This window comes from Diaphorina citri, unplaced genomic scaffold, assembly GCF_000475195.1.
Source record: "Diaphorina citri unplaced genomic scaffold, Diaci psyllid genome assembly version 1.1 scaffold950, whole genome shotgun sequence".
NCBI lineage: Eukaryota > Metazoa > Arthropoda > Insecta > Hemiptera > Psyllidae > Diaphorina > Diaphorina citri.
The window spans coordinates 51,447-76,907 of NW_007378381.1; the positions used below are offsets into that span (position 1 = coordinate 51,447).

Genomic DNA, 25,461 nt, shown 5'->3' on the forward strand with positions numbered 1-25,461 from the left:
ATCAATGGCGGGAAATTCACAGTCTGTAGCTGCGGTCTGATACAGAGCCACGCTCAACAGTACTTTCCATGCTGAAGCCATTGTCTGAAGAGAGAAGGGAAAATAAAGCACTCTATGTAGCTAGGTAGCCCACCTCTGTGGCCAAGTGGTCAAGAGCATTGGCTCTCAACAGTCTCAACCCGGAAGTGCTGGGTTCGAATCCCGGCCAGGACGTAAATTTTCTAGCCAGACTTAAGCTGAAAACAGACTTACGCTGACGTGACGTGGGATGACGAGGGCTGACGTGGGACCACGTGTGAAGAAAAAAATCTAAAGAAATCCCAGGGCTTAAGTAAGATTGGAGATTAAGTGCGAAGGGCATTGACAATTTGGCATCCACCCGTAAAAAAAAATTGTAGCCAAAACCAAATGTCAGTCTAAAGCAGGGCTGATTGAGAGGCTGAACACGGGAGAAGGAGAGGAGGAGGAAGAAGAAGAAAAAGATACAAGAGTACCTAATCGTTTAGGTTAGGTCTTTAGCAGTAGTTAAGTTCCAAATAACACACTCTCCGACTTACCACTTTATTTTCACGTCTCTGATAATAACAACTAAACTATTTTTTTTTAAATTCCCTTTTATAAGCCTCAAAATGATAACAAGTCGTGTTTTTTTTTATGTCTACATAATATATTATCACTACTCACGACAGCACGAGGGACGTTTTCTCGTGAGGGACTAAAGAATGTCGATACAGTTCATAACGATCGACCAAAGTAAACCTAAAGCTGTGTGCACACATAGTTGACGACTGAAACCCTCCACACTGCCTCGACATCATAGATTCACGTCGTCGTTCGACCGTCATTGACTATGTGTACACACAGCTTTAGTTCTTCTTCTTCTTCTTCTTCTTCTTCTTCTTCTTCTTCTTCTTCTTCTTCTTCTTCGCCTTTTCCCATGTTCAGATGGGGTCGGCGTCGTAACTCAGACACAACTGTGTGAGAGCCACACTCATTAATATGAACCATGTTGAAGCCATTGATGTCTGAAACAATAGACATTAACAGAATGAATCTTTACTTGGAAGTTGGAAGCAACGCGCGGCTTGCGTGGTTGGTAAATGAAGGAATGACCGTCTTAGGCCAGCCATTCACGATCAGTTTTAACTGACAGTTTGAACTGTCAGTTAAAACTGATCGTGAATGGCGGTGAACTGACAGTTCGGTTACTTCCCCTGATTTAGCCTGTTGGAATGGTATATTATAGTGTCGAGCTTCCCGATATAGAGTTCAATATTAGGGTGCCGGAACTCAGTCATCCGATTGGGCTGCTGGCACCCTAGTTTTTTTTTTCAGTGTGGGTTTATGAGGTTATACCTTCCCCCTTTTGAAAACCTCACCCCACACCACTGATTATTTCTGAGATCTCCTCCTCAAATCTTTGCACGTATGTGAAGACGCGAATAATATGTTTCTATTTACCTATCATCAACATTAATAATTTAATATACAACGTAAATGTACGTATTAGAGTGCCGGAACCCAGTCATCCGATTAGGCTGCCGGCACCCTAGTTTTTTTTTCAGTGTGGGCTTATGAGGTTATACCTTCCCCCATTTGAAAACCTCACCCCACACCACTGATTATTTCTGAGATCTCCTCCTCATATCTTTGCACGTATGTGAAGACGCGAATAATATGTTTCTATTTACCTATCATCAACATTAATAATTTAATATACAACGTAAATGTACGAGATAAAATGTAACTAAATAGGTGCGGTTACTACGGTTAACTTTCAGCTGTGGTTACTTTCAGTTTCAGGCACGACAAACTTGCGGACCAAACGTGTCCGGAGGTCTAAAACGGACCGTGGTGAAATGTAGACCTTGTGATAGCTTGCCTCGGAAAAGTGTCCAACATAGGTGTAGGTGTATATTTTCCTTTTGCCAGCCTAGTTAGCTTAGTTGGTAGTGCGTCTGCCTTGTAAGCGCTAGGCCGCGGGCTCGATTCCCGCCCGGGGCGGATATTATCCTGATGGGATAATGTTCGTTCTCGGAACGGCTGGCTTTCTCCTATCCTGTCTTCCTTCTCTCTTCGATTTCGGGACGATAAGACCATAGCAGTTACAGTTCCCTCTGTCAAACCTCTTAAAAAAAAAAAAACCTACGTCAATAGTTTGAAGAGACGCCCGGCAAGTGGACTCCACACTCCACAGTCCTGTCTAAGTTCTTACCCTGTATGTAGGTATGTACCTACCCTTTTTGAACATCAGAGACTGATAATTTCTCGATAATAACTAATAACACAAACACGAGACTGTAGGTTAGGTACATGGGAATTTTCATTTATTTTCACGTTACATTTTCCTCAAAGTTATTAAATGATCCAAGGCCGAGAAGGAGGAAAATCCCCGTAGAAAACTGCTGATCGAGTGAAAAATAAAATACTGGGTTTCCCGTAGAAAAAGTTTCAGTGAGTAAAAAAAAAAAAAAAGAAAAAGAAAAAAACGTTGCTTACTTCAGAAATAGAATGCCAAATTCATCAACGAAGAAAAAGTTCCACTAGTAGATATTTATTTATTTCTAAAACAATTTTACGGGAGATATCAATAAGTAGATTTGTACAATGATTTCCCTAACTTAATACTACAAGCTTAAAAGCTTATAGAGATAAGGAATCCCCCTAAAAAGCTGCTTCGAAGCTAAAGAGTTACCGAGTGTAAACCGCATTATTCACTTGTTGCCGCTCCTAGTTGGGATCCGCAATGATCAGTCCATTCTCCTTACACGGGAATATAACCCGGATATAATCGGGCCGACACAAACTAACATACGCATGCGCGGGGACCGCCGGTCCGCTCGCATAAGTTGCCGGACGGATTGGTTTATCCACCAGGAAACCGCATACGTTCTTATTGACGCACGTTATGTCCGCAGTGGCCCCTACTGAGGCCGCAATGGCCCTGCATTGGGCATCCGCCGGGCCGGCCGTGGTGCATAGCGTGTGTGGCCGGGGGAGAGAGCATATCTTGGTCTTTTCCGCGTCCCCTAGTACGTCTGCATAGGAGATCGGACCCTCGACCCTAACCTCTAACACTGACCGACCAACCTCAGTGGTGCAGTTGTTAACGCGTTTGACTTTGGATCTGGAGGTTGGTGGTTCGAGTCCAAGTCAAGTCATAAAATTTATCTAGGTGTAATAATCGGGGAACAATATTTGTGTGACAAGCATTTAAATATGCTTAACACAATTAAACATTCCTCTAGCACTGAGCATAGTCCCGATATCAAAACTCTGACTTTCGCTGAAAATGAAGAAATTGAGCTGAAGAAATTCTTGTATCTTTCAAAAAATTGACGGGCAGGGAAAGTTAAATACTCGTAAGTCTGTCGGAGACCCAGACCTACACAGGTCTGTCGGAGACCCAGACCTACACAGGTCTCTCAGACAGTCTGAGCCTGGGAGTGTCCGACTTAAGTTTTGCCGAGTATCCAATGTGTCTCATTCATCCTTTGTTTCTTTCCCCCTCAGACGTGGATGAATGCTATGAGAACCCCCTGATCTGTCTGAACGGCCGGTGTGATAACACCCTAGGCTCCTACCGGTGTGCCTGTCAGCCTGGCTATTCCCCTAGTCCGGACGGTGGCTTCTGTGTGGACAGAGATGAATGCCGGACTCCCGGAGGTAAGTATACAGCCTGGCTATTCCCCTAGTCCGGAACATAGGCTTGCCAAATATCCGAAATGTCGATTCGGGACGCGAAACCTAGAAAGTTAGTTAAGTTAAAAAATGCGTCCCGAATTTTTTCTGGGACAAAAACGGAAATTCGGGACAAAACGCCCAAAAATGAAAAACTGAACGGGACGCCGGGACACCCCCTGAAATTCGGGACTGTCCCGGCCAATTCGGGACGTTTGGCAAGCCTAGTTATACACTGTGAGGAAAAAAAAATGGTGACAGGGTGCCACAAGTTCAGGGTGAAAGAACTCTATCATTGGGTTACTTCCCCTGATTTAGGCTGTTGGAATGGTATGTTATAGTGTCGAGCTTCCCGATACAGAGTTCAATATTAGAGTGCCGGAACCCAGTCATCCGATTGGGCTGCTAGCACCCTATTTTTTTTTTTTTTTTCAGTGTGGGCTTATGAGGTTATACGTACCTTCCCCCATTTGAGAACCTCACCCCACACCACTGATTATTTCTGAGATCTCCTCCTCATATCTTTGCACGTATGTGAAGACGCGAATAATATGTTTCTATTTACCTATCATCAACATTAATAATTTAATATACAACGTAAATGTACGAGATAAATATAACTAAATAGCTGTGGTTACTACGGTTAACTTTCAGGCACGACAAACTTGCGGACCAAACGTGTCCGGAGGTCTAAAACGGACCGTGGTGAAATGTAGACCTTGTGATAGCTTGCCTCGGAAAAGTGTCCAACATAGGTGTAGGTGTATATTTTCCTTTTGCCAGCCTAGTTAGCTTAGTTGGTAGTGCGTCTGCCTTGTAAGCGCTAGGCCGCGGGTTCGATTCCCGCCCGGGGCGAATTTTATCCTGATGGGATAATGTTCGTTCTCGGAACGGCTGGCTTTCTCCTATCCTGTCTTCCTTCTCTCTTCGATTTCGGGACGATAAGACCATAGCAGTTACAGTTCCCTCTGTCAAACCTCTTAAAAAAAAAAAAAAAAAGTATGACGAGGGCTGACGTGGGACCACGTGTGAAGAAAAAAATCTAAAGAAATCCCAGGGCTTAAGTGCGATTAAAGATTACGTGCGAAGGGCATCGGCAATTTGGCATCCACCCGTAAAAAAAAATTGTAGCCAAAACCAAATGTCAGTCTAAAGCAGGGCTGATTGAGAGGCTGAACACGGGAAAAGGAGAGGAGGAAGAAGAAGAACCTAATCGTTTAGGTTAGGTCGTTTAGGTAAAGATACAACAGTACCTAATCGTTTAGGTTAGGTCTTTAGTAGTTGTCCATTTAGTTCCAAATAACACACTCTCCGACTTACCACTTTATTTTCACGTCTCTGATAATAATAACAACAAACTATTTTTTTTTTTTTTTTTTTTTTTTTTTTGGAAATTCCCTTTTTTAACCCCCTCGTGCTCTTGATCCTTTTTCTGGTTTTTTTTTTTTTTTTTTTTTTCGGAAATTCCCTTTTATAAGCCTCAAAATGATAACAAGTCGTGTTTTTTTTATGTCTACATATAATATATTATCACTACTCACGACAGCACGAGGGACGTTTTCTCGTGAGGGACTAAAGAATGTCGATACAATTCATAACGATCGACCAAAGTAGGTACCTAAAGTTGTGTTCACACATAGTTGACGACTGTCAATCGATGACGACCGAAACCCTCCACACTGCCTCGACAACATAGATTCACGACGTCGTTCGACCGTCATCGACTATGTGTGTACCCAGCTTTAGTACTTCTTCTTCTTCTTCTTCTTCTTCTTCTTCTTCTTCTTCTTCTTCTTCTTCTTCTTCTTCTTCTTCTTCGCCTTTTCCCATCTTCAGACGGGGTCGGCGTTTGTCGTCGGCCTCTCAATCAGATTTAGAGTGATCGCTTTGAGGCAAACTGCACGCTGGTTTTGGCTAAACAAAATTTTCCGAGTGGGATGCCCTTCGCGCTCAACCTTCGCTATTGATATAGCGAAATATTGCTTTAGTAGTACCTAGATGTTAATCTCTCAATTGGAATTCTTAAAGTACCTAAATTACAAAGCACCTGTGTGCGGTAATGAAATTGAAACTTTGTAACCTTGGCGCGTCCGAAGTACTACCCTGTCTCCTCTGTTGACTCAAAGTCAGAGGTCATTGTAATCCGATGTTAATTTACTCATGGGTAATATGGTAATCTCGTTTACTTATCCCCTGATCCGTGCAGGTAGAGGTAATGGGAAATCCCTTTGCTAAAGAAATAGCAAAGGTTGAGTACGAAGGGCATCCACTCGTAAAATTTTTGTAGCCAAAACCAAATGTCAGCCCAAAAGCAATCACCCTAGGGTTGATTGAGAGGCTGACAAAAAACGCTGATCCCGTCTGAACACGGCGAAGAAGAAGAAGAAGAAGAAGAAGACGAAGAAGAAGAAGAAGAAGAAGAAGAGCAGAAGAAGATTATTTTACAGGCTGCGGAAGAGACTTTTCAGTCCCCATCCCAGCAGGATAAACCTGCTGGTATATTCTCTTTTTTTCACTGAACCTTATCCCATTTCTATATGGGGTCGGCATTTCCGTCTTTAATTCTTCTTCTCCAAGATAAACAAGGTACCTATATTCTATTTCAGATATCAACCAGTGTAACCAGGGGTTCTGTCAAGGAGGAACGTAAGGTATCTAAAAATTTCTTGACTTTCTCATCATTTCAGATATCAACGAGTGTAATCGATGTTAATTTACTCATGGGTAATATGGTAATCTCGTTTACTTATCCCCTGATCCGTGCAGGTAGAGGTAATGGGAAATCCCCTTGATAAAGAAATAGCAACGCCCAAAAGCAATCACCCTAGGGTTGATTGAGAGGGTGACAAAAAACGCTGATCCCGTCTGAACACGGCGAAGAAGAAGAAGAAGAAGAAGAAGAAGAAGAAGAAGAAGAAGAGCACAAGAAGAAGAGCAGAAGAAGAGCAGAAGAAGAAGAATAAGAAGAAGAAGAAGAGCAGAAGAAGATTATTTTACAGGCTGCGAACTTGGTTAGACTGATGCGGAAGAGACTTTTCACTTTTCAGTCCTATCCCAACAGGATAAACCTGCTGGTATCTGCTCTTTTTTTAACAGAAATAGGATAATTTCTATATGGGGTCGGCATTTCCGTCTTTAATTCTTCTTCTCCAAGATAAACAAGGTATATTCTATTTCAGATATCACCGAGTGTAACCAGGGGTTCTGTCAAGGAGGAACGTAAGGTATCTAAAAATTTCTTGACTTTCTCATCATTTCAGATATCAACGAGTGTGAATCGAACCCGCGGCCTAGCGCTTACAAGGCATCAGACGCACTACCAACTAAGCTAACTAGGCTGGCAGAGAAAAGAAGTTTAAAAAGATAATGGGTAGGTACCTTAGCAAATGAGTTGGTTTTCAAAAACTCTTGCAACTCTGTGGAAAAGAAGTTTAAAAAGATAATGGGTAGGTACCTTAGCAAATGAGTTGGTTTTCAAAAACTCTTGCAACTCTGTGAAAAAAAGGTGTTATCAATATGATGCTTCTTTTTGTGTTCGACGCAGAACAATATTGCGGGTCCAAAATCGTTTTTTCAATCAGTCTCTCGATTGCAAAAATGTCAAATGGAAACGGAGACAGTGGCGTAGCGTGGTCTAAATTCAAGTGTAGGGCGTGTTGGGCTCATGCACAGGTTTACCAATTCCCATCACAGTACATGCCATTAATATTTATGGGCATTAGAGTGAACTTTTGAGTTGTATGGCCGCCATACACGCCATACATACACGCCCTCATCATTTCAGATATCAACGAGTGTAACCAGGGGTTCTGTCAAGGAGGAACGTAAGGTATCTAAAAATTTCTTGACTTTCTCATCATTTCAGATATCAACGAGTGTAACCAGGGGTTCTGTCAAAGAGGAACGTAAGGTATCTAAAAATTTCTTGACTTTCTCATCATTTCAGATATCAACGAGTGTAACCAGGGGTTCTGTCAAGGAGGAACAAGACTTTTCAGTCCTATACCAGCAGGATAAACCTGCTAGTATCTGCTCTTTTTTCACAGAAATAGGATAATTTCTATATGGGGTCGGCATTTCCGTCTTTAAGTCTTCTTCTCCAAGATAAACAAAGGGATATTCTATTTCAGATATCAACGAGTGTAACCAGGGGTTCTGTCAAGGAGGAACGTAAGGTGTCTAAAAATTTCTTGACTTTCTCATCATTTCAGATATCAACGAGTGTAACCAGGGGTTCTGTCAAGGAGGAACATGTGGTATCTAAAATATATCCATAATGTGCTTTGCCCCCTTAACACTTCTACTGTTTTCTCGGGAAACAAAAAAAATTCTGTTCATCGAATTTTGTGGAGTATTAGACCTACGCATTTGGAAAAATGTATTGCACCTTCCAAGCCATTGTTGAGATGTTGAGGACCTTAACCAAAACCAAATGTCAGCCCAAAGCGATCAGCCTAGGGCTGATTGAGAGGCTGACGAAAAACGTAGACCCCGCCTGAACACGGGAAAAGGTGAGGGAGAAGAAGAAGAAGAAGCTATTTCTGTTGTTTTCCCTCTATTCCGGGAGTAATTGACTGCCGAAAAACCCTTTTTTTCAGTCTCATTCTGGCAGTATAAACAGGGTATATTCTATTCTATTCTTTTCTCATCAGATCATGACGAGTGTAGTCAGAATGGAATGTGTGCTAACGGAATGTGTATCAACATGGACGGATCATTCAAGTGTCAGTAAGCTATTTCTGTTGTTTTCCCTCTATTCCGGGAGTAATTGACTGCCGAAAATCCCTTTTTTTCAGTCTCATTCTGGCAGTATAAACAGGGTATATTCTATTCTATTCTTTTCTCATCAGATCATGACGAGTGTAGTCAGAAGAAGAAGAAGAAGAAGAAGAAGAAGAAGCTATGTCTGTTGTTTTCTCTCTATTCCGGGAATAACTGCGGGAGTGAAAAGTCCCTTTTTTTGCAGTCTCATTCTGGCAGTATAAACAGGGTAGGTATATTCTATTCTATTCTGTTCTATTCTATTTTCATCAGATCATGACGAGTGTAGTCAGAATGGAATGTGTGCTAACGGAATGTGTATCAACATGGACGGATCATTCAAGTGTCAGTGTAATTCCGGGAATAATTGTGGGAGTGAAAAGTCCCTTTTTTTCAGTCTCATTCTGGCAGTATAAACAGGGTATATTCTATTCTATTCTATTCTATTCTCATCAGATCATGACGAGTGTAGTCAGAATGGAATGTGTGCTAACGGAATGTGTATCAACATGGACGGATCATTCAAGTGTCAGTGTAAACCCGGCTTTGTACTCTCACCCACAGGACACGCCTGTATAGGTAAGTATAGTGACACCTTAGGAGGAGATCCGACCCTCGACCCTAACCTCTAACACTGACCGACCAACCTCAGTGGTCCAGTTGTTAACGCGTTTGACTTTGGATCTGGAGGTTGGTGGTTCGAGTCCAAGTCAAGTCATAAAATTTATCTAGGTGTAATAATCGGATAACCTCTAACACTGACCGACCAACCTCAGTGGTGCAGTTGTTAACGCGTTGGACTTTGGATCTGGAGGTTGGTGGTTCGAGTCCAAGTCAAGTCATAAAATTTATCTAGGTGTAATAATCGGGGAACAATATTTGTGACGAGCATTTAAATATGCTTAACACAATTAAAAATTCCTCCAGCACTGACCATAGCCCCGATATCAAAACTCTGACTTTCGCTGAAAATGAAGAAATTGAGCTGAAGAAATTCTTGTATCTTTCAAAAATCTCACGGACACGGAAAGTTAAATACTCGTAAGTCTGTCGGAGACCCAGACCTACACAGGTCTCTCAGACAGTCTGAGCCTGGGAGTGTCCGGCTTAAGTTTTGCCGAGTATCCAACCTCTCCAGCTCGATCTGAATGTGTCTCATTCATCCTTTCCGGAAAGTTAAATACTCGTAAGTCTGTCGGAGACCCAGACCTACACAGGTCTGTCGGACAGTCTGAGCCTGGGAGTGTCCGGCTTAAGTTTTGCCGAGTATCCAACCTCTCCAGCTCGATCTGAATGTGTCTCATTCATCCTTTGTTTCTTTCCCCCTCAGACGTGGATGAATGCTATGAGAACCCCCTGATCTGTCTGAACGGCCGGTGTGATAACACCCTAGGCTCCTACCGGTGTGCCTGTCAGCCTGGCTATTCCCCTAGTCCGGACGGTGGCTTCTGTGTGGACAGAGATGAATGCCGGACTCCCGGAGGTAAGTATACAGCCTGGCTATTCCCCTAGTCTGGACGGTGGCTTCTGTGTGGACAGAGATGAATGCCGGACTCCCGGAGGTAAGTATACAGCCTGGCTATTCCCCTAGTCCGGATGGTGGCTTCTGTGTGGACAGAGATGAATGCCGGACTCCCGGAGGTAAGTATACAGCCTGGCTATTCCCCTAGTCCGGATGGGGGCTTCTGTGTGGACAGAGTTGAATGCCGGACTCCCGGAGGTAAGTATACAGCCTGGCTATTCCCCTAGTCCGGAGTTTTACATTCACGTCTGCAAATGAAAACAAAAATTAAAAACAACCTATAATTAACTGTCTTGGACTCTAGAACTTTAGAGGTGGAATCGCCCTTTACGGTTTAAAACGTTTTATTAATTTGAATTTTGTTAAGACTAAATAATTGTTCCAAATGTACCTCGCTTACCGGTACAAAACGCTAAATTTTTCGACTTGACTTGGACTCGAACCACCAACCCCCAGATCCAGAGTCCACCGTGCTAACCACTACATTACGCAGTTAGTTGGTTTAGAATATTTTTTTTTAAGAGGTTTGACAGAGGGAACTGTAACTGCTATGGTCTTATCGTCCCGAAATCGAAGAGAAAAGGAAGACAGGATAGGATACGTCTGCAAATGAAAAAAAAAAGTTAAAAACAACCTATAATTAACTGTCTTGGACTCTAGAGCTTTAGAAGTGGAATCGCCCTTTACGGTTGAAAACATTTTATTAATTTGAATTTTTTTAAGACTAAATAATTATTCCAAATGTACCTAGGTACCTCGCTTACAGGTACAAAACGCTAAATTTTTCAACTTGACTTGGACTCGAGGTCGCATATTGGATTTTCCAGACCGAGTTTCATTCGATCTAGCCGCGGCGCTCATATACCCAAAATTTCATTTAGAGTTCAAACACTAAATGGCATACATTTACCTTTGAAATAAAGAAAAAATCATGACCATACCTGAAATAGTATGTCTTTTATAGCATTTTGAAAAACAAACCTCTAAAAAAAACACCCTATATTACCTACAGCAGTACAGCCCTACCCTACAGAGGCCATTCGGGAAAAAATCGGGTTAACCTCACGACAAGTGGGAACTGGCCTTGATCGTCTGTAGCCTCTCTCATATCGGTGGCGCTCCCTGTTGACGCATGGTTATACTTACCTTTACCGAGAGCAGCTCTATCTATAGGAGGAAACTTGCAGTCCAAAGCCTCCACATAACTCAGACATGTCTGATACAGAGCCACGCTCAACAGTGCTTTCCATGCTGAAGCCATTGTCTGAGGAGAGAAGAGAGAACGGAAAAGAAAGCACTATGTAGCTATTGTAGCAATTTGTAGCGTAGCTAGGTAGCCCACCTACAATTTTGTAGCGTAGCTAGGTAGCCCACCTACAATTTGTAGCGTAGCTAGGTAGCCCACCTACAATTTGTAGCGTAGCTAGGTAGCAAATAGGCGAAACTCAATTACCAGAGAGCATCATTCTTTATTGTGATTTGCTTATTTGTGGTGAACACTCAAAAGCACACCCTTGTGGAACACCGGTACACATTCAAATCAAAAGCTTTCAAAGCAACCTTTCGATCGGTTTTAAATTTCTAATTAAAAGGGTGAAAAATAACCCCTTCCGATAGAAATACGTCAAGAAAATAGCCTCCTTGATAACAGCTCCGTTGCAAAGCACCAAATGCTCTGGCGAGATATATCAACAATCGTTAGTCCTCCAAATTTCGGAAGGTCGGGTCCGCAATGATCAGCTTGTTCTCGATGCACGGGAAGATGACGCCGATGAACTCCGGTTTACCTACAATTTGTAGCGCAGCTAGGTAGCCCACCTACCTACAATTTGTAGCGTAGCTAGGTAGCCCACCTACAATTTATAGCGTAGCTAGGTAGCCCACCTACAATTTGTAGCGTAGCTAGGTAGCCCACCTCTGTGGCCAAGTGGTCAAGAGTATTGGCTCTCAACGCGGAGGTGCTAAGTTCAAATCCCGGCCAGTACCTCATATCACCAAAGTATGGAAAAGTATCTTACAAGTGTAATAGCCAATGGAAAAGCAGAATTTTGAATTTGGACAAATCATATCGAAATATGGAATTGTAAATACTTTTCCATACTTTGGTGATATAGGGCACAGGACGTAAATTTTCTAGCCAGACTTAAGCTGAAAACAGACTAGGCTGACGTGACGGGGGATGACGCAGTATGACGAGGGCTGACGTGGGACCACGTGTGAAGAAAAAAATCTAAAGAAATCCCAGGGCTTAAGTGCGATTAAAGATTACGTGCGAAGGGCATCGGCAATTTGGCATCCACCCGTAAAAAAAAATTGTAGCCAAAACCAAATGTCAGTCTAAAGCAGGGCTGATTGAGAGGCTGAACACGGGAACCGATTTTGCATTGTTTCATACCTGTTTTACATTGTATCACACCTGTTTCGCATTGTTTCATACCTGTTTCGCATTTTTTAACACTTGTTTTACATTTTTTCACACCTTTTTTACATTGTTTCACACCTGTTTTGCATTGCTTCATAGCTGTTTCGCATTGTTTCACACCGGTTTCCCATTGTTTCATGTGCAGGAGATGTAAGGCCGTGCGAGAACGGCAAGTGTGTAAATACAGATGGGAGTTACAAGTGTGTTTGTGATTCCGGATATCGCCTAGCTCCCGATACCAAGTCTTGTGTGGGTGAGTAATAATTTAATTGTCTGTGTGTTAATAAATCTTATACCCTTCGCGCTCAACCTTCGCTATTGATATAGCGAAATACAGCTTTAGTAGGTACCTAGAATTTATCAATTTGAATTCTCAAAGTACCTAAATTACAAAGCACCCCTGTGAGGTAATGAAATTGAAACTTTGGAACCTTGGCGCGTCCGAAGTACTACCCTGTCTCCTCTATTGACTCAAAGTCAGAGGTCATTGTAATAAATCTTATATTATAAAAACAAGATCCATTCACATTTCATAGTTCACACACTGCACACTGATCGCTCTATCTCAAGAACCACAACACCTGGTTTTAAATAAAGTTATTTATCAAATTTTGTATTTCCTTACGTCGCTTTGCGTTGAGATATAACGCATGAATTACCTATGAACCTACTGGAAAAGTCACAAAAGATCTAACCAGCTCGCAGTGATATACGGCGTTTGTTATACTTGAAATATCCGAAAAATTACATCTTTTGTATTTACTTACGTCGCTTTGCGTTGAAATATAACGCATGAATTACCTATGAACCTACTGGAAAAGTCACAAAAGATCTAACCAGCTCGCAGTGATATACGGCATTTGTTAGGTATACTTGAAATATCCGAAAAATTACATAGGTACCGCTGAAAACGAAGATCTTCAGCTACACCTACGTAGGTAAATTGAACCAACACCAACCTTAATGGTGAAGTAGGGTTAGTTCAGTGTGATACCCCAAATTTGAACTTGCATTGTGTCATATATCCGAGAAATTACATAGGTACCGCTGAAAACGGAGATCTTCAGCTACACCTACGTATAGGTAATTGAACCAACACCAACCTTAATGGTGAAGTAGGGTTAGTTCAGTGTGATACCCCAAATTTGAACTTGCATTGTGTCATATATTATGGTTATAATTATGTACGTATTAGGTACCCCTACGTCATAGGTATGAATAGTTGGAATTTGACTCCAGAAACCGTATCTAATTTTGATTGGTTAACAGTAATTATAAATCATAGCTTGAGTCAAAAATCAACTTTTCGAACCTATGACGTAGGGGTACCTAATACGTACATAATTACAACCATAATCATAGCTTGAGTCAAAAATCAACTTTTCGAACCTATGACGTAGGGGTACCTAATACGTACATAATTATAACCATAATAAATGACACATTGATGTTTTAAGTTCCAAATGTCATCAAAATCGGACCAGGCAATCGCGAGTTATAGCGGAACACAAACATCCAAACCAATATGGAGAGACTGTTCGGAAAAAGGGCGAAAGTCGAAAATTTGAATTTAGAGAAAAGAAGTTTTTTTTTTTTTTAAGAGGTTTGACAGAGGGAACTGTAACTGCTATGGTCTTATCGTCCCGAAATCGAAGAGAGAAGGAAGACCAACCATAATAAATGACACATTGATGTTTTAAGTTCCAAACGTCATCAAAATCGGACCAGGCAATCGCGAGTTATAGCGGAACAAACATCCAAACCAATTGAGAGATGGATCGGAAAAAAGGGCGAAAGTCAAAAATTTAAATTTAGAGAAAAGAAGTTTAAAAATGATAATGGGTACCTTAGCGAATGAGTTGGTTTTCAAAAACTCTTGCAACTCTGTGAAAAAAAAGGTGTTATCAATATGATGCTTCTTTTTGTGTTCGACGCAGAAACATATTGCAGATCCAAAATCGTTTTTCCAATCAGCCTCTCGATTGCAAAAATGTCAAATGGAAACGTAGCACTATGGTTCGGTCAGCAATTCCTTTCTTCTTCTCTGTTTCACAGATCTGGATGAATGCATCAGTTCCCCGTGTCAGAATGGGAAATGTTTGAACACCCTGGGTAGTTTCCGATGTCAATGAAATCGCGAGTTATAGCGGAACAAACATTCGAACCAATGGAGACGCTGTTCGGAAAAAGGGCGAAAGTCGAAAATTTGAATTTAGAGAAAAGAAGTTTAAAAAGATAATGGGTACCTTAGCGAATGAGTTGGTTTTCAAAAACTCTTGCAACTCTGTGAAAAATAATAGAAAGTAAAAAGGTGTTATCAATGTTATTAATATGATGCTTCTTTTTGTGTTTGACGCAGAACAATATTGCAGATCCAAAATCGTTTTTTCAATCAGCCTCTCAATCGCAAAAAAGGTCAAATGGAAACGTAGACCTCACTATGGTTCGGTCAGCAATTATTCCTTTCTTCTTTTCTGTTTCACAGATCTGGATGAATGCATCAGTTCCCCGTGTCAGAATGGGAAATGTTTGAACACCCTGGGTAGTTTCCGATGTCAATGGAAGACATAGATGAGTGTGAGGAGTTAGGAGACGCGGCATGTCAGAATGGGAACTGTGTCAATACCGTTGGATCTTATGAGTGTGAATGTCCCCCGGGTTTCATTGTGGACAACACGGGAACCGTATGCATAGGTGAGCGTTGTTTATGAGACCAAAAACCTACTTGGTTTCCAATGGCCTATAAACGTGGTGAGATCAGAAAATTAAGGCCAAGTCTGCATTCCCAATTTTTCGTGTCTGCTGAAAAGGCTGTATCTCAATTCTTTCAACCTTCTCTCAATTTCAACTTGGCAATGTTTTTCCTTCTCAAATTAATATCTAAATACGGTACCTGCCAAGTTGCCCCCAACTGGACCAACCGTGCCTTATAATCCCGACATCTACTTTGTAGAAATTTTCAAGGGAAACTGTGTGTAGGTGTAGTTGTTGCTGATGGTGACAGTGGTGGGCATTCTTCTGTTTCTCAGATACGAGGCGGGACCTATGTTACTCGCAATACAAGGAAGGCCAGTGTTCGTACCCCTCGACCGCCCCGGTTACAAAGTCCAGCTGTTGTTGTACAGGATCAGGAGGGACAGGGGGGATGGCTTGGGGCACACCCTGTCTACCATGTCCGCCCATGGGGAGTGCCGAGTTCAACACGCTGTGTCCACACGGTGCCGGCATGACGTACAGTGGTGACGGTGAGTCCACACTGGCGCAGATTAGTCCTTCCTTGAGTACTCCAGAATATTGTAGACAAGTCCGTTTGCTACAAGAAGGGTTCTTCCCAGGATTGGAATTTGTTAATTGTATACAAACTCGATTTAATGGGAGTAGATGAGTGAGGTTGTGGTAGAGATCAGAAATGTAGGAAGATTAGGTGCTCGTGGGTATTACACATCCATGGGTCAAAAAGAGATTTGGAAAAATTCGACTAAGAAAAATTACTCATTTTTCTTTTCGAGTTTCCCTCCTGAAGAACCAGTGCGATGTCATTTGCTCGAATAGGGATTTGTTGTGCTAAAGATCAGGGCAGACCAGTAGCCTATTCCATGAAAGTATCAAATTGTAAACGTTACAAGTGTAGAATAGAATATACCTTGTTTATACTACCAGCATAGGACTGAAAAGTTCCTGTACTCTCGCAGTCTAAACAAGGTCTTATATATTTGATTGGTCTTATAACAAGGTCTTATATATTTGATAATAACATTACATTTTATGGAACAGTAATCAAGACCTGTTTAAATTTAAAAAAAAGGGACAAGTGTAGAGACTGTAGAGCGCCATCTATGCAAAGTTTGCATTGCAAACAAACAGACCCCAAGAATGTGGACTAGTCCATCTGTTTGTTTACAGATATATGGCTCGACACTTGGAACTTTTACAAATCCATACTTTTGTCTAATAGACTAGGTACAGTAAATAGGCCATATCTTGTACCATGTACCTTATAGGCCACAAGTTTTCCTCTGACTATCAACAACACTCGTACATACATTGGGATTATCTAATAAAAAAAAGGAATTTTAATTGTGTTGAGCATAAATGCTTGTCACAAATGTTGTTCCCTGCTTAATGCACTACGCTAAATTTTATGACTTGACTCACATTGGAAGCGTAGACGCATGACTTTTAGTAGCGCGTAGTCGTCTGCAAAACCAAATCTATGAAAATGATATACCAAAAGAATAGGCATTGTTGCCAAACATGTCACATGTGCAATGGTAGAGAATCTCTGGGGAAGGTATATTGCACAGTGCTTCCTCCGACAGTGAAACAAAGTCAGGTAAGACGATATCCACCTTACCTGTTCTGGAATCCAACCTCTGAACTTAGAGCTACCTCTGCATTTTAGAAGAGAGAGTTTATCAAAAATAGACCTTTACCTGAATTGCAACAATGTAAGGATTTCCTGCAATCTGATTGGTTCCTTCATTTTGGGTTGATGACTCATTGCTGTCACATTGATCTGGATGAACTATAAAAATGACAAACAATCGGAGTTGTAGTCTAAAAATGCAAAACTGTGGAGTTAAAACTCATACCATGCCTTTAAAAAGGACTAAAAAAAATTTGAAGATTACTTCGTTCAAAAATCTGATGTGAACATCATCACACGACGTTCCTTATCCTTTTAAATTATGCTTATTTGGGTGTTTTTCTATTGTTACTTTTACAATATCTCTAACCGTTTAGTCAGTATAGCTGAAAACCGCCAAAAAGCGGCCAAAATACCGCCAACCGCAGCACCTATGGTAACCAAAATTTTAGAGTTACATCCTTGTCACTTTTGTGGACTACATACCAAATTTCAAGTCTCTAGCTCATACCGTTCCCGAGATAATAATAAATTACGCCAAAAAGCGGCAAAATACCGCCAAGCGTTGCACCGACCTTAACCAAAAGTTTCGTCTCGCATCCTTGTCACATTTGACAACTGCATACCAAATTTCAAATCTCTAGCCAAACGTTGCATCCTTGTTACATTTGTGAAGTACATACCAAATTTCAAGTCTCTAGCTTATACCGTTCCCGAGATATTGTTAAGAACCGTATGTATAGGTGAGCGGTGTTTATGAGGCCAAAAACCAACTTGGTTTCCAATGGCCAATGGAGGTAATGTGAGGTAGGTATAGGTGAGATCAACTAGAATAAAATTAGTGGTTAGGTGGAAGAGCTAACATCCCTGTCACTTGAAATAGTCCTATAACAATGTGTCTACAAGCTTTTTTTCCCCTGTAAAACAAAATACATATGTACCCTTATCACAGGTTTTTCCTTCTCAAATTAATACCTAAATACGGTACCTATTATTAACATGAAAATAAAAGGGAAAACATTGCCAAGTTGAAATTGAGAGAAGGTTGAAGGAATTGAGATACAGCATTTTCAGCAGGCACGAAAAATTTTGGGAATGCAGACTTGGCCTTAATTTTCTGATCTCACCACTTTTATAGCCCGACATTTTTGGGTAGGAACTTGGCCTTTTTTCACATTTGTGTTTTTGTGGGGGATTCCAAATTACATTGAATTCGTAGTGTATAGGTGAGCGTTGTTTATGAGGCCAAAAACCAACTTGGTTTCCAATGGCCAATGGAGGTAATGTGAGGTAGATATAGGTGAGATCAACTAGAATAAAATTAGTGGTTGGGTGGAAGAGCTAAGATCCCTGTTACTTGAAATGGTCCTATAACAATGTGTCTACAAGCTTTTTTTCCCCTGTCCAAAAATGTCAGCCTATAAAAGTGGTGAGATCAGAAAATTAAGGCCAAGTCTGCATTCTCAATTTTTCGTGTCTGCTGAAAAGGCTGTATCTCAATTCCTTCAACCTTCTCTCAATTTCAACTTGGCAATGTTTTTCCTTCTCAAATTAATATCTAAATACGGTACCTGCCAAGTTGAAATTGAGAGAAGGTTGATGGAATTGAGATCCAGCATTTTCAGCAGACACGAAAAATTGGGAATGCAGACTTGGCCTTAATTTTCTGATCTCACCACTTTTATAGGCGCTGTCGAAACGGATTGGGCACGTTCTCCTGCAAATGTAACCAGGGCTATACATTGGATGAACTGGGCCTTAAGTGTATTGGTGAGTTGTTCTGTATGCTGAAGAAACGAAAGAAGTTCGGAGTTTTAACTTGACTAATTTTTGCCTTTTCTGAGAAAGCGTTTACTTTGGGATCACAGGAACATTGAAATTAAATAGTAAAAATTGAAAGAGAAAATCCTCCAGATTCCTTGTCTTTCTGTTTGTCCACAGACAATTTTTATTAAAAGAACAAAATTAACTCACTCACTTTGTTCACTAAATTATAACTAGACATTTTGTCCTGTTGTTTGTCTGTTTTTACTTTCCTTATCCTATAGGAAGGAAAGTAATGTAATCGGGTCAAAATTTCGATGGTCAGTTTTTAGTGCCAAAACACGTTTTCTGTCTTCGTTCAAATCTTATATGCTGTAACCAATCTGGTATTTCTGTCCCCAGTGTATTTGTCCTACGGGAACTCACGTGAATGTGGATTCTCACACATGTAACCGATTCTCACACATGCTGTAACCAATCTGTTATTTCTGTCCCCAGTGTGTTTGTCCTACGGGAACTCAGGTGAATGTGGATTCTCACACATGTAACCGATTCTCACACATGCTGTAACCAATCTGTTATTTCTGTCTTAGTGTATTTGTCCTACGGGAACTCAGGTGAATGTGGATTCTCATGTAACCGATTCTCACACATGCTGTAACCAATCTGTTATTTCTGTCCCCAGTGTATTTGTCCTACGGGAACTCAGGTGAATGTGGAATTCTGTATGCTGAAAAAACGAAACAAGTTCGGAGTTTCAACTTGACTAATTTTTGCCTTTTCAGAGGAAGTATTTACCTTGGGATCACAGGAACATTGAAATTAAATAGTAAAAATTGAAAGAGAAAATCCTCCAGATTCCTTCTCTTTCTGTTTGTCCACGGACAGTTTTTATTGAACGAACAAAGTTAACTCACTCACTTTGTTCACTAAATTATATCTAGACATTTTGTCCTGTTGTTTGTCCGCTTGTTTCGCTCCAGACCTCACTATGGTTCGTAGACCTCACTATGGTTCGGTCAGCAATTCTTTTCTTCTTCTCTGTTTCACAGATCTGGATGAATGCATCAGTTCTCCGTGTCAGAATGGGAAATGTTTGAACACCCTGGGTAGTTTCCGATGTCAATGTTTACCCGGGTTTAACTTGGCACAAGATGGGCGCTTCAATGCACCGGGTAGTTTCACATGTACTTGTCCTCCTGGTTTCGACGTATCCTCCGATGGAAAGCTGTGTATAGGTAAGTCCTTTTGAGGCTCGAACACCCGACCATCGGTTTGTGAGTCCAAGGGTTTACCTCCAACTGCCGCGACGCGTTTTCGCATCGGGTATGGAATACAAATCATAATGACCTTCTTGTTAGATCATCGTTATATTTAAACAATCGATACCTAGCCATGATGTGCTTTGCCCCCTTGACACTTCTACTGCTTTCTCAGGAAACGAAAAAATTCTGTTCATCAAATTTTGTGGAGTATTAGACCTACGCATTTGGAAAAATCTATTGCACCTTCCAAGCCATTGTTGAGGACCAAAATTACATAGGTACCGCTGAAAACGGAGATCTTCAGCTACACCTACGTAGTTAATTAAACCAACACCAACCCTTATGGTGAAGTAGGGTTAGATCAGTGTGATACCCCAAATTTGAACTTGCATTGTGTCATATAATATGGTTATAATTATGTACGTATTAGGTACCCCTACGTCATAGGTTTGAATAGTTGGAATTTGACTCCAGAAACCGTATCTAATTTTGATTGGTTAACAGTAATTGGTGATTCTCATGATTTTTTTTTATTATCTCAGAAAAAACTATAAAAATTAAAAAAAAATATTGAGACTAAAACGAAGAAAATGCGTTCACTAGATCGTGAGATACAGCTCTCGGAACATGAGAGTCTCAAGCACGCCGATATCATACCTAGCGACAACACTGTACTCCCGTGATGACGTCATCTACCAATATCGCACGACGCGCTGTGAGCTTATTACCATAGGGATTTGGGTTAGGGTTAGGGGCTCAAATAGATCGAATAGGTACCTACCTATCTACGCATTTTGTTATCACTATTTTTCAATAGGTATCAGCTTAGGTACTTATACCTATTTTCAAATTTAGATATTTTCATTCCATTTTTACTTTCTGCACTTATTCAAGTAGTTACTTCTTCGTACATGTACATTTTTTTAAGGGGTTTGACAGAGGGAACTGTAACTGCTATGGTCTTATCGTACCGAAATCGAAGAGAGAAGGAAGACAGGATAGCAGAAAGCCAGCCGTTCCGAGAACGAACATTATCCCATCAGGATAAAAGCCGCCCTGGGCGGGAATCGAACCCGCGGCCTAGCGCTTACAAGACAGACGCACTACCAACTAAGCTAAGTAGGCTAAGATGTTTGATAGAGGGAACTGTAACTGCTAAGGTCTTATCGTGCACTACAGGTGCCATTTTGCCCTGTGTTCCCCTACCTACCTAGGTTGCCCATTTTATTTGATTAATTATGATTTATGGTGACAATTAATTAAATATTTGTTTAGACTAATAGATAAAACAATCAGGTGCAACTACCAGAGCAATCAACAGTAAATAGGTAGGTACCTAAATAGGGCGGTAAGTAGGTACTTACTTGTCCGTTACTTATCTACTGTCTGTACGTATATTGTATACCGAATCATTCGAAGCCCCCCTTAGCCAGCCTAGTTAGTTTGGCTGGTAGCGCGTCTGCCTTGTAAGGGCTAGGCCGCGGGTTCAATTCCCGCCCGGGGCGGACTTTATCCTGAACGGATAATGTTTGTTTTTATCCTGAACGGATGAGGTTCGTTCTCGGAACGGCTGGCTTTTTCCTATCCTGTCTTTCTTCTCTCTTCGATTTCGGGACGATAAGACCATAGCTGCAGTTACAGTTCCCTCTGTCAAACCTCTTAAAAAAAAGTTGAGTGTAAAGTTGAGTCCACTCGTAAAATTTGTAGCCAAAACCAAATATCCACCTCTTTTTTTTAAAAAAAATAATAAATAACCGAATGGTTTGTCAAGCGTTGACGAAGTTGGTCAAAATATAAATATTTTGTAGTATGCCTCTCATCAGATGGGCGAGAAGAGACACTATACTTCCCATTTAGGTGCTGGGTCAACACGGGAACACCAGAAAGTAACCCGTTGAAATATTTGCAATCGAAAAACGAGTACAAATTTTTGTCGATGGTGGGATTCGAACCCGGGACCTTCTGCATGGCAAGCAAGCGCGTTACCACTGGACCAACCGTGCCCCCAACTGGACCAACCGTGCCTTATAATCCCGACATCTACTTTGTAGAAATTTTCAAGGGAAACTGTGTGTAGGTGTAGTTGTTGCTGATGGTGACAGTGGTGGGCATTCTTCTGTTTCTCAGATACGAGGCGGGACCTATGTTACTCGCAATACAAGGAAGGCCAGTGTTCGTACCCCTCGACCGCCCCGGTTACAAAGTCCAGCTGTTGTTGTACAGGATCAGGAGGGACAGGGGGGATGGCTTGGGGCACACCCTGTCTACCATGTCCGCCCATGGGGAGTGCCGAGTTCAACACGCTGTGTCCACACGGTGCCGGCATGACGTACAGTGGTGACGGTGAGTCCACACTGGCGCAAATTAGTCCTTCTACTCCAGAATATTATAGACAAGTCCGTTTGCTACAAGAAGGGTTCTTCCCAGGACTGGAATTTGTTAATTGTATACAAACTCGATTTAATGGGAGATGAGTGAGGTTGTGGTAGAGATCAGAAATGTAGGAAGATTAGGTGCTCGTGGGTATTATAACAGATCCATGGGTCAAAAAAAAAGAGACTTGGAAAAATTCGACTAAGAAAAATTACTCATTTTTCTTTTCAAGTTTCCCTCCTGAAGAACCAGTTTTTTTTATGAGGAGGAAAATCTTTTTGACTTCTCTAGTATAGCTAGAGGGTATGCTGGAGTCACGGCTCAGGGTATGGTGTTTCGCCCTTCTGTGGCACCATTCTTGGCCGCTCAACCCGCTAAATTCCCGGGACAACGGTGGTAGTTCGTCAGGGCGACGTCAGGGCGAACAGGAACCAGTGCGATGTCATTTGCTCGAATAGGGTTTTCGGATTTGTTGTGCTAAAGATCAGGGCAGACCAGTAGCCTACTCCATGAAAGTATGAAATTGTAAAAGTTACAAGTGTAGAATAGAATATATACCTTGTTTTTACTACCAGCATAGGACTGAAAAGTCCCTGTACTCTCGCAGTCTAAACAAGGTCTTATATATTTGACTGGTCTTATAACAAGGTCTTATATATTTGATAATAACATTACATTTTATGAAACAGTAATCAAGACCTGTTTAGATTAAAAAAAAGGGGACAAGTGTAGACTGTAGAGCGCCATCTATGCAAAGTTTGCATTGCAAACAAACAGACCCAAGAATGTGGACTAGTCCATCTGTTTGTTTACAGATATATGGCTCGACACGGGGAGTAGATGAGTGAGGTTGTGGTAGAGCACCATCTATGCAAAGTTTGCATTGCAAACAAACAGACCCAAGAATGTGGACTAGTCCATCTGTTTGTTTACAGATATATGGCTCGACACTTGGAGCTTTTACAAGTCCATACTTTTGTCTAATAGACTAGGTACAGTAAATAGGCCATATCTTGTACCATGTACCTTATAGGCCAATACTGTCTTATAAAATGGAAAGGTAAGGAGGGTGTTGGGTTAATGCAAACCTCCCTCAGTTACGGGAATACTGGATCCTGGGAATTCCAAGATCCTCGTCACTTTCTGCATCAATTTACCTCATACCTCACCAACTCACCATATATAATTTACCAAGATCCAAGATGCTGTCTGAAGTTCAGACGAGACGTTTGGAGGTTTGGATTCACAGAAAACATTGTGATACTGGATCGTGGGAATTCCAAGATCCTCGTCATTTTCTGCATCAATTTACCTCATACCTCACCATATATAATTTACCAAGATCCAAGATGCTGTCTGAAGTTCAGACGAGACGTTTGGAGGTTTGGATTCACAGAAAACATTGTGTTATCAACAACACTCGTACATACATTGGGATTATCTAATATTTCTCTTCTCGCCAGATATCAATGAGTGTGCTCAGAACCCCGGGATCTGTACTAACGGAGCGTGTGAGAACCTCATGGGGACTTACCGATGTATATGTAATCCTGGCTATGAGGGGGATCCTACCGGTAAATCACACCACTGAGGTTGGTGGGATTATCTAATATTTCTCTTCTCGCCAGATATCAATGAGTGTGCTCAGAACCCCGGCATCTGTACTAACGGAGCGTGTGAGAACCTCATGGGGACTTACCGATGTATATGTAATCCTGGCTATGAGGGGGATCCTACCGGTAAATTATGCAGTGACCAGAATGAGTGCCTGATGGACGTGATGATCTGCTCCGGGGGTACTTGCAAGAACACGCCTGGTAGCTTTCAGGTGAGTGATATTTTTCTTCTTTTTTTAAATCGATTTGATAGAGGAAACTGTAACTGCCAAGGTCTTATCTAAGAGAAAAGGAAGACAAGATATTAGGAGAAAGCCAGTCGTTCCGAGAACGAACATAATCCGTTCAGGATGAAATCCGCCCAGGGCGGAAATCGAACCCGCGGCCTAGCGCTTACAAGGCAGACGCGCTACCAACCAAGCTAAATAGGTGGTCGTGAGCTTGGCTTTTTTCTTGAGTATGTTTTTTGGATGTTATCATTACTTTTTGCTAGGATAGGTAATAATTGTTACTCTGTTTCAATCTGACTTGAGAGTGAGAAGTTTTGTTCTCTTTCATTTAAGAATTTGAAGAACCTGGCAGAGTTCTCATGGCCGCTGCCGATTTCCTTCGCTGAATAGCGAGGGTTATCTTTTGAGTGAGGAAGGCAGCGGCCCTTCTGTCTTCGTTCAAATGTTATAATAATAGTAATAATAATAATAGTGCTTATTTATACTGCTCGCATAGGACTGAAAAGTCCCTTTACTCCAGCAGTAGGCTACTACCTGCTAAACTCCATTGGATAGGTAGAGTATATATATCTCACGGACACGGAAATGAGAAAGTACCTACCACTTTAGACACTGAACCTCACTTTCTGAACAATATTACCCACCTTAGTAATGTGAAGGTTCTGGCACTCCTGGCGGACCCTGGATCTGATGATTGATGGTTCGAATCCAAGTCATGTCATATAATCTAGCACAGGACGATATCCAATACTAACTTTATATTACACAATATAGTCCTTCTTCCCTCTAAGCGCTGGCAATCTTCCTTCTGAAACCCTTTCTTTATGAAATTTCATTTCTTACTCGTCATTTGGAATAATGTACCTACCCATATATTATTAGATGTATTAAATATCTTAATGCAAATAGAGTTTAATTGAATTGTTGGATAATAATCCACCATGTACAGTTGACAGCCAAACCTCACTTGGAGTGGACTTAGTGGACATTCCACTACTTCCAAACCTCCTCGGCAGACACTTTCATTCAAAACAAACACTCGTAACAACAACAAATAAAGATGGTCAACGCTCAACAATAGTCAGTAGAATCCCCATTAAGCGGCAGATAAACGAGTAAGAAGACAACGATATAGTAATAATAATAATAGTGCTTATTAATACTGCTCGCATAGGACTGAAAAGTCCCTTTACTCCAGCAGTAGGCTACTACTATTATTGTGGTCAAATTCTCAAATTATATTGAGGATGAAATTCCATACCTCGGCTGGGATTGAACCCACGCCCTCCTGTTTACCAGGCGAGCGCCTTGACCATTACACCACCGAGGTAGGTATATGCTGTAACCAATCTGTTATTTCTGTCCCCAGTGTATTTGTCCTACGGGAACTCAGGTGAATGTGGATTCTCACACATGTGAAGACAATAGTGCTTATTAATACTGCTCGCATAGGACTGAAAA

The 25,461-nt window shown here is 41.4% G+C and overlaps 1 protein-coding gene across 1 annotated transcript; it reads left to right on the top strand.

Moving 5' to 3' along the window:
- The first annotated feature begins 2,908 nt into the window (after positions 1-2,908).
- LOC113469092 (fibrillin-2-like) lies at positions 2,909-25,438 on the top strand. Its single transcript, XM_026826541.1, has 14 exons — positions 2,909-2,981; positions 3,514-3,666; positions 7,893-7,937; positions 8,334-8,405; positions 8,716-8,793; positions 8,899-9,021; positions 9,773-9,925; positions 12,532-12,639; positions 19,569-19,679; positions 20,973-20,980; positions 21,908-22,124; positions 23,618-23,732; positions 23,898-23,982; positions 25,370-25,438. Exons 1-14 carry the CDS (start codon positions 2,909-2,911, stop codon positions 25,436-25,438), a joined length of 1,410 nt encoding a protein of 469 aa, XP_026682342.1.
- Positions 25,439-25,461: the final 23 nt, after the last annotated feature.

Coding starts and splice junctions, on each gene's coding strand:
- LOC113469092 (XM_026826541.1), top strand. CDS start 2,909: ATGTCCGCAGTGGCCCCTACTGAGGCCGCAATGGCCCTGCATTGGGCA. Junction 2,982..3,513: donor CGGGCCGGCCGTGGTGCATA/GCGTGTGTGGCC, acceptor TTTCCCCCTCAG/ACGTGGATGAATGCTATGAG. Junction 7,938..8,333: donor CTGTCAAGGAGGAACATGTG/GTATCTAAAATA, acceptor TTTTCTCATCAG/ATCATGACGAGTGTAGTCAG.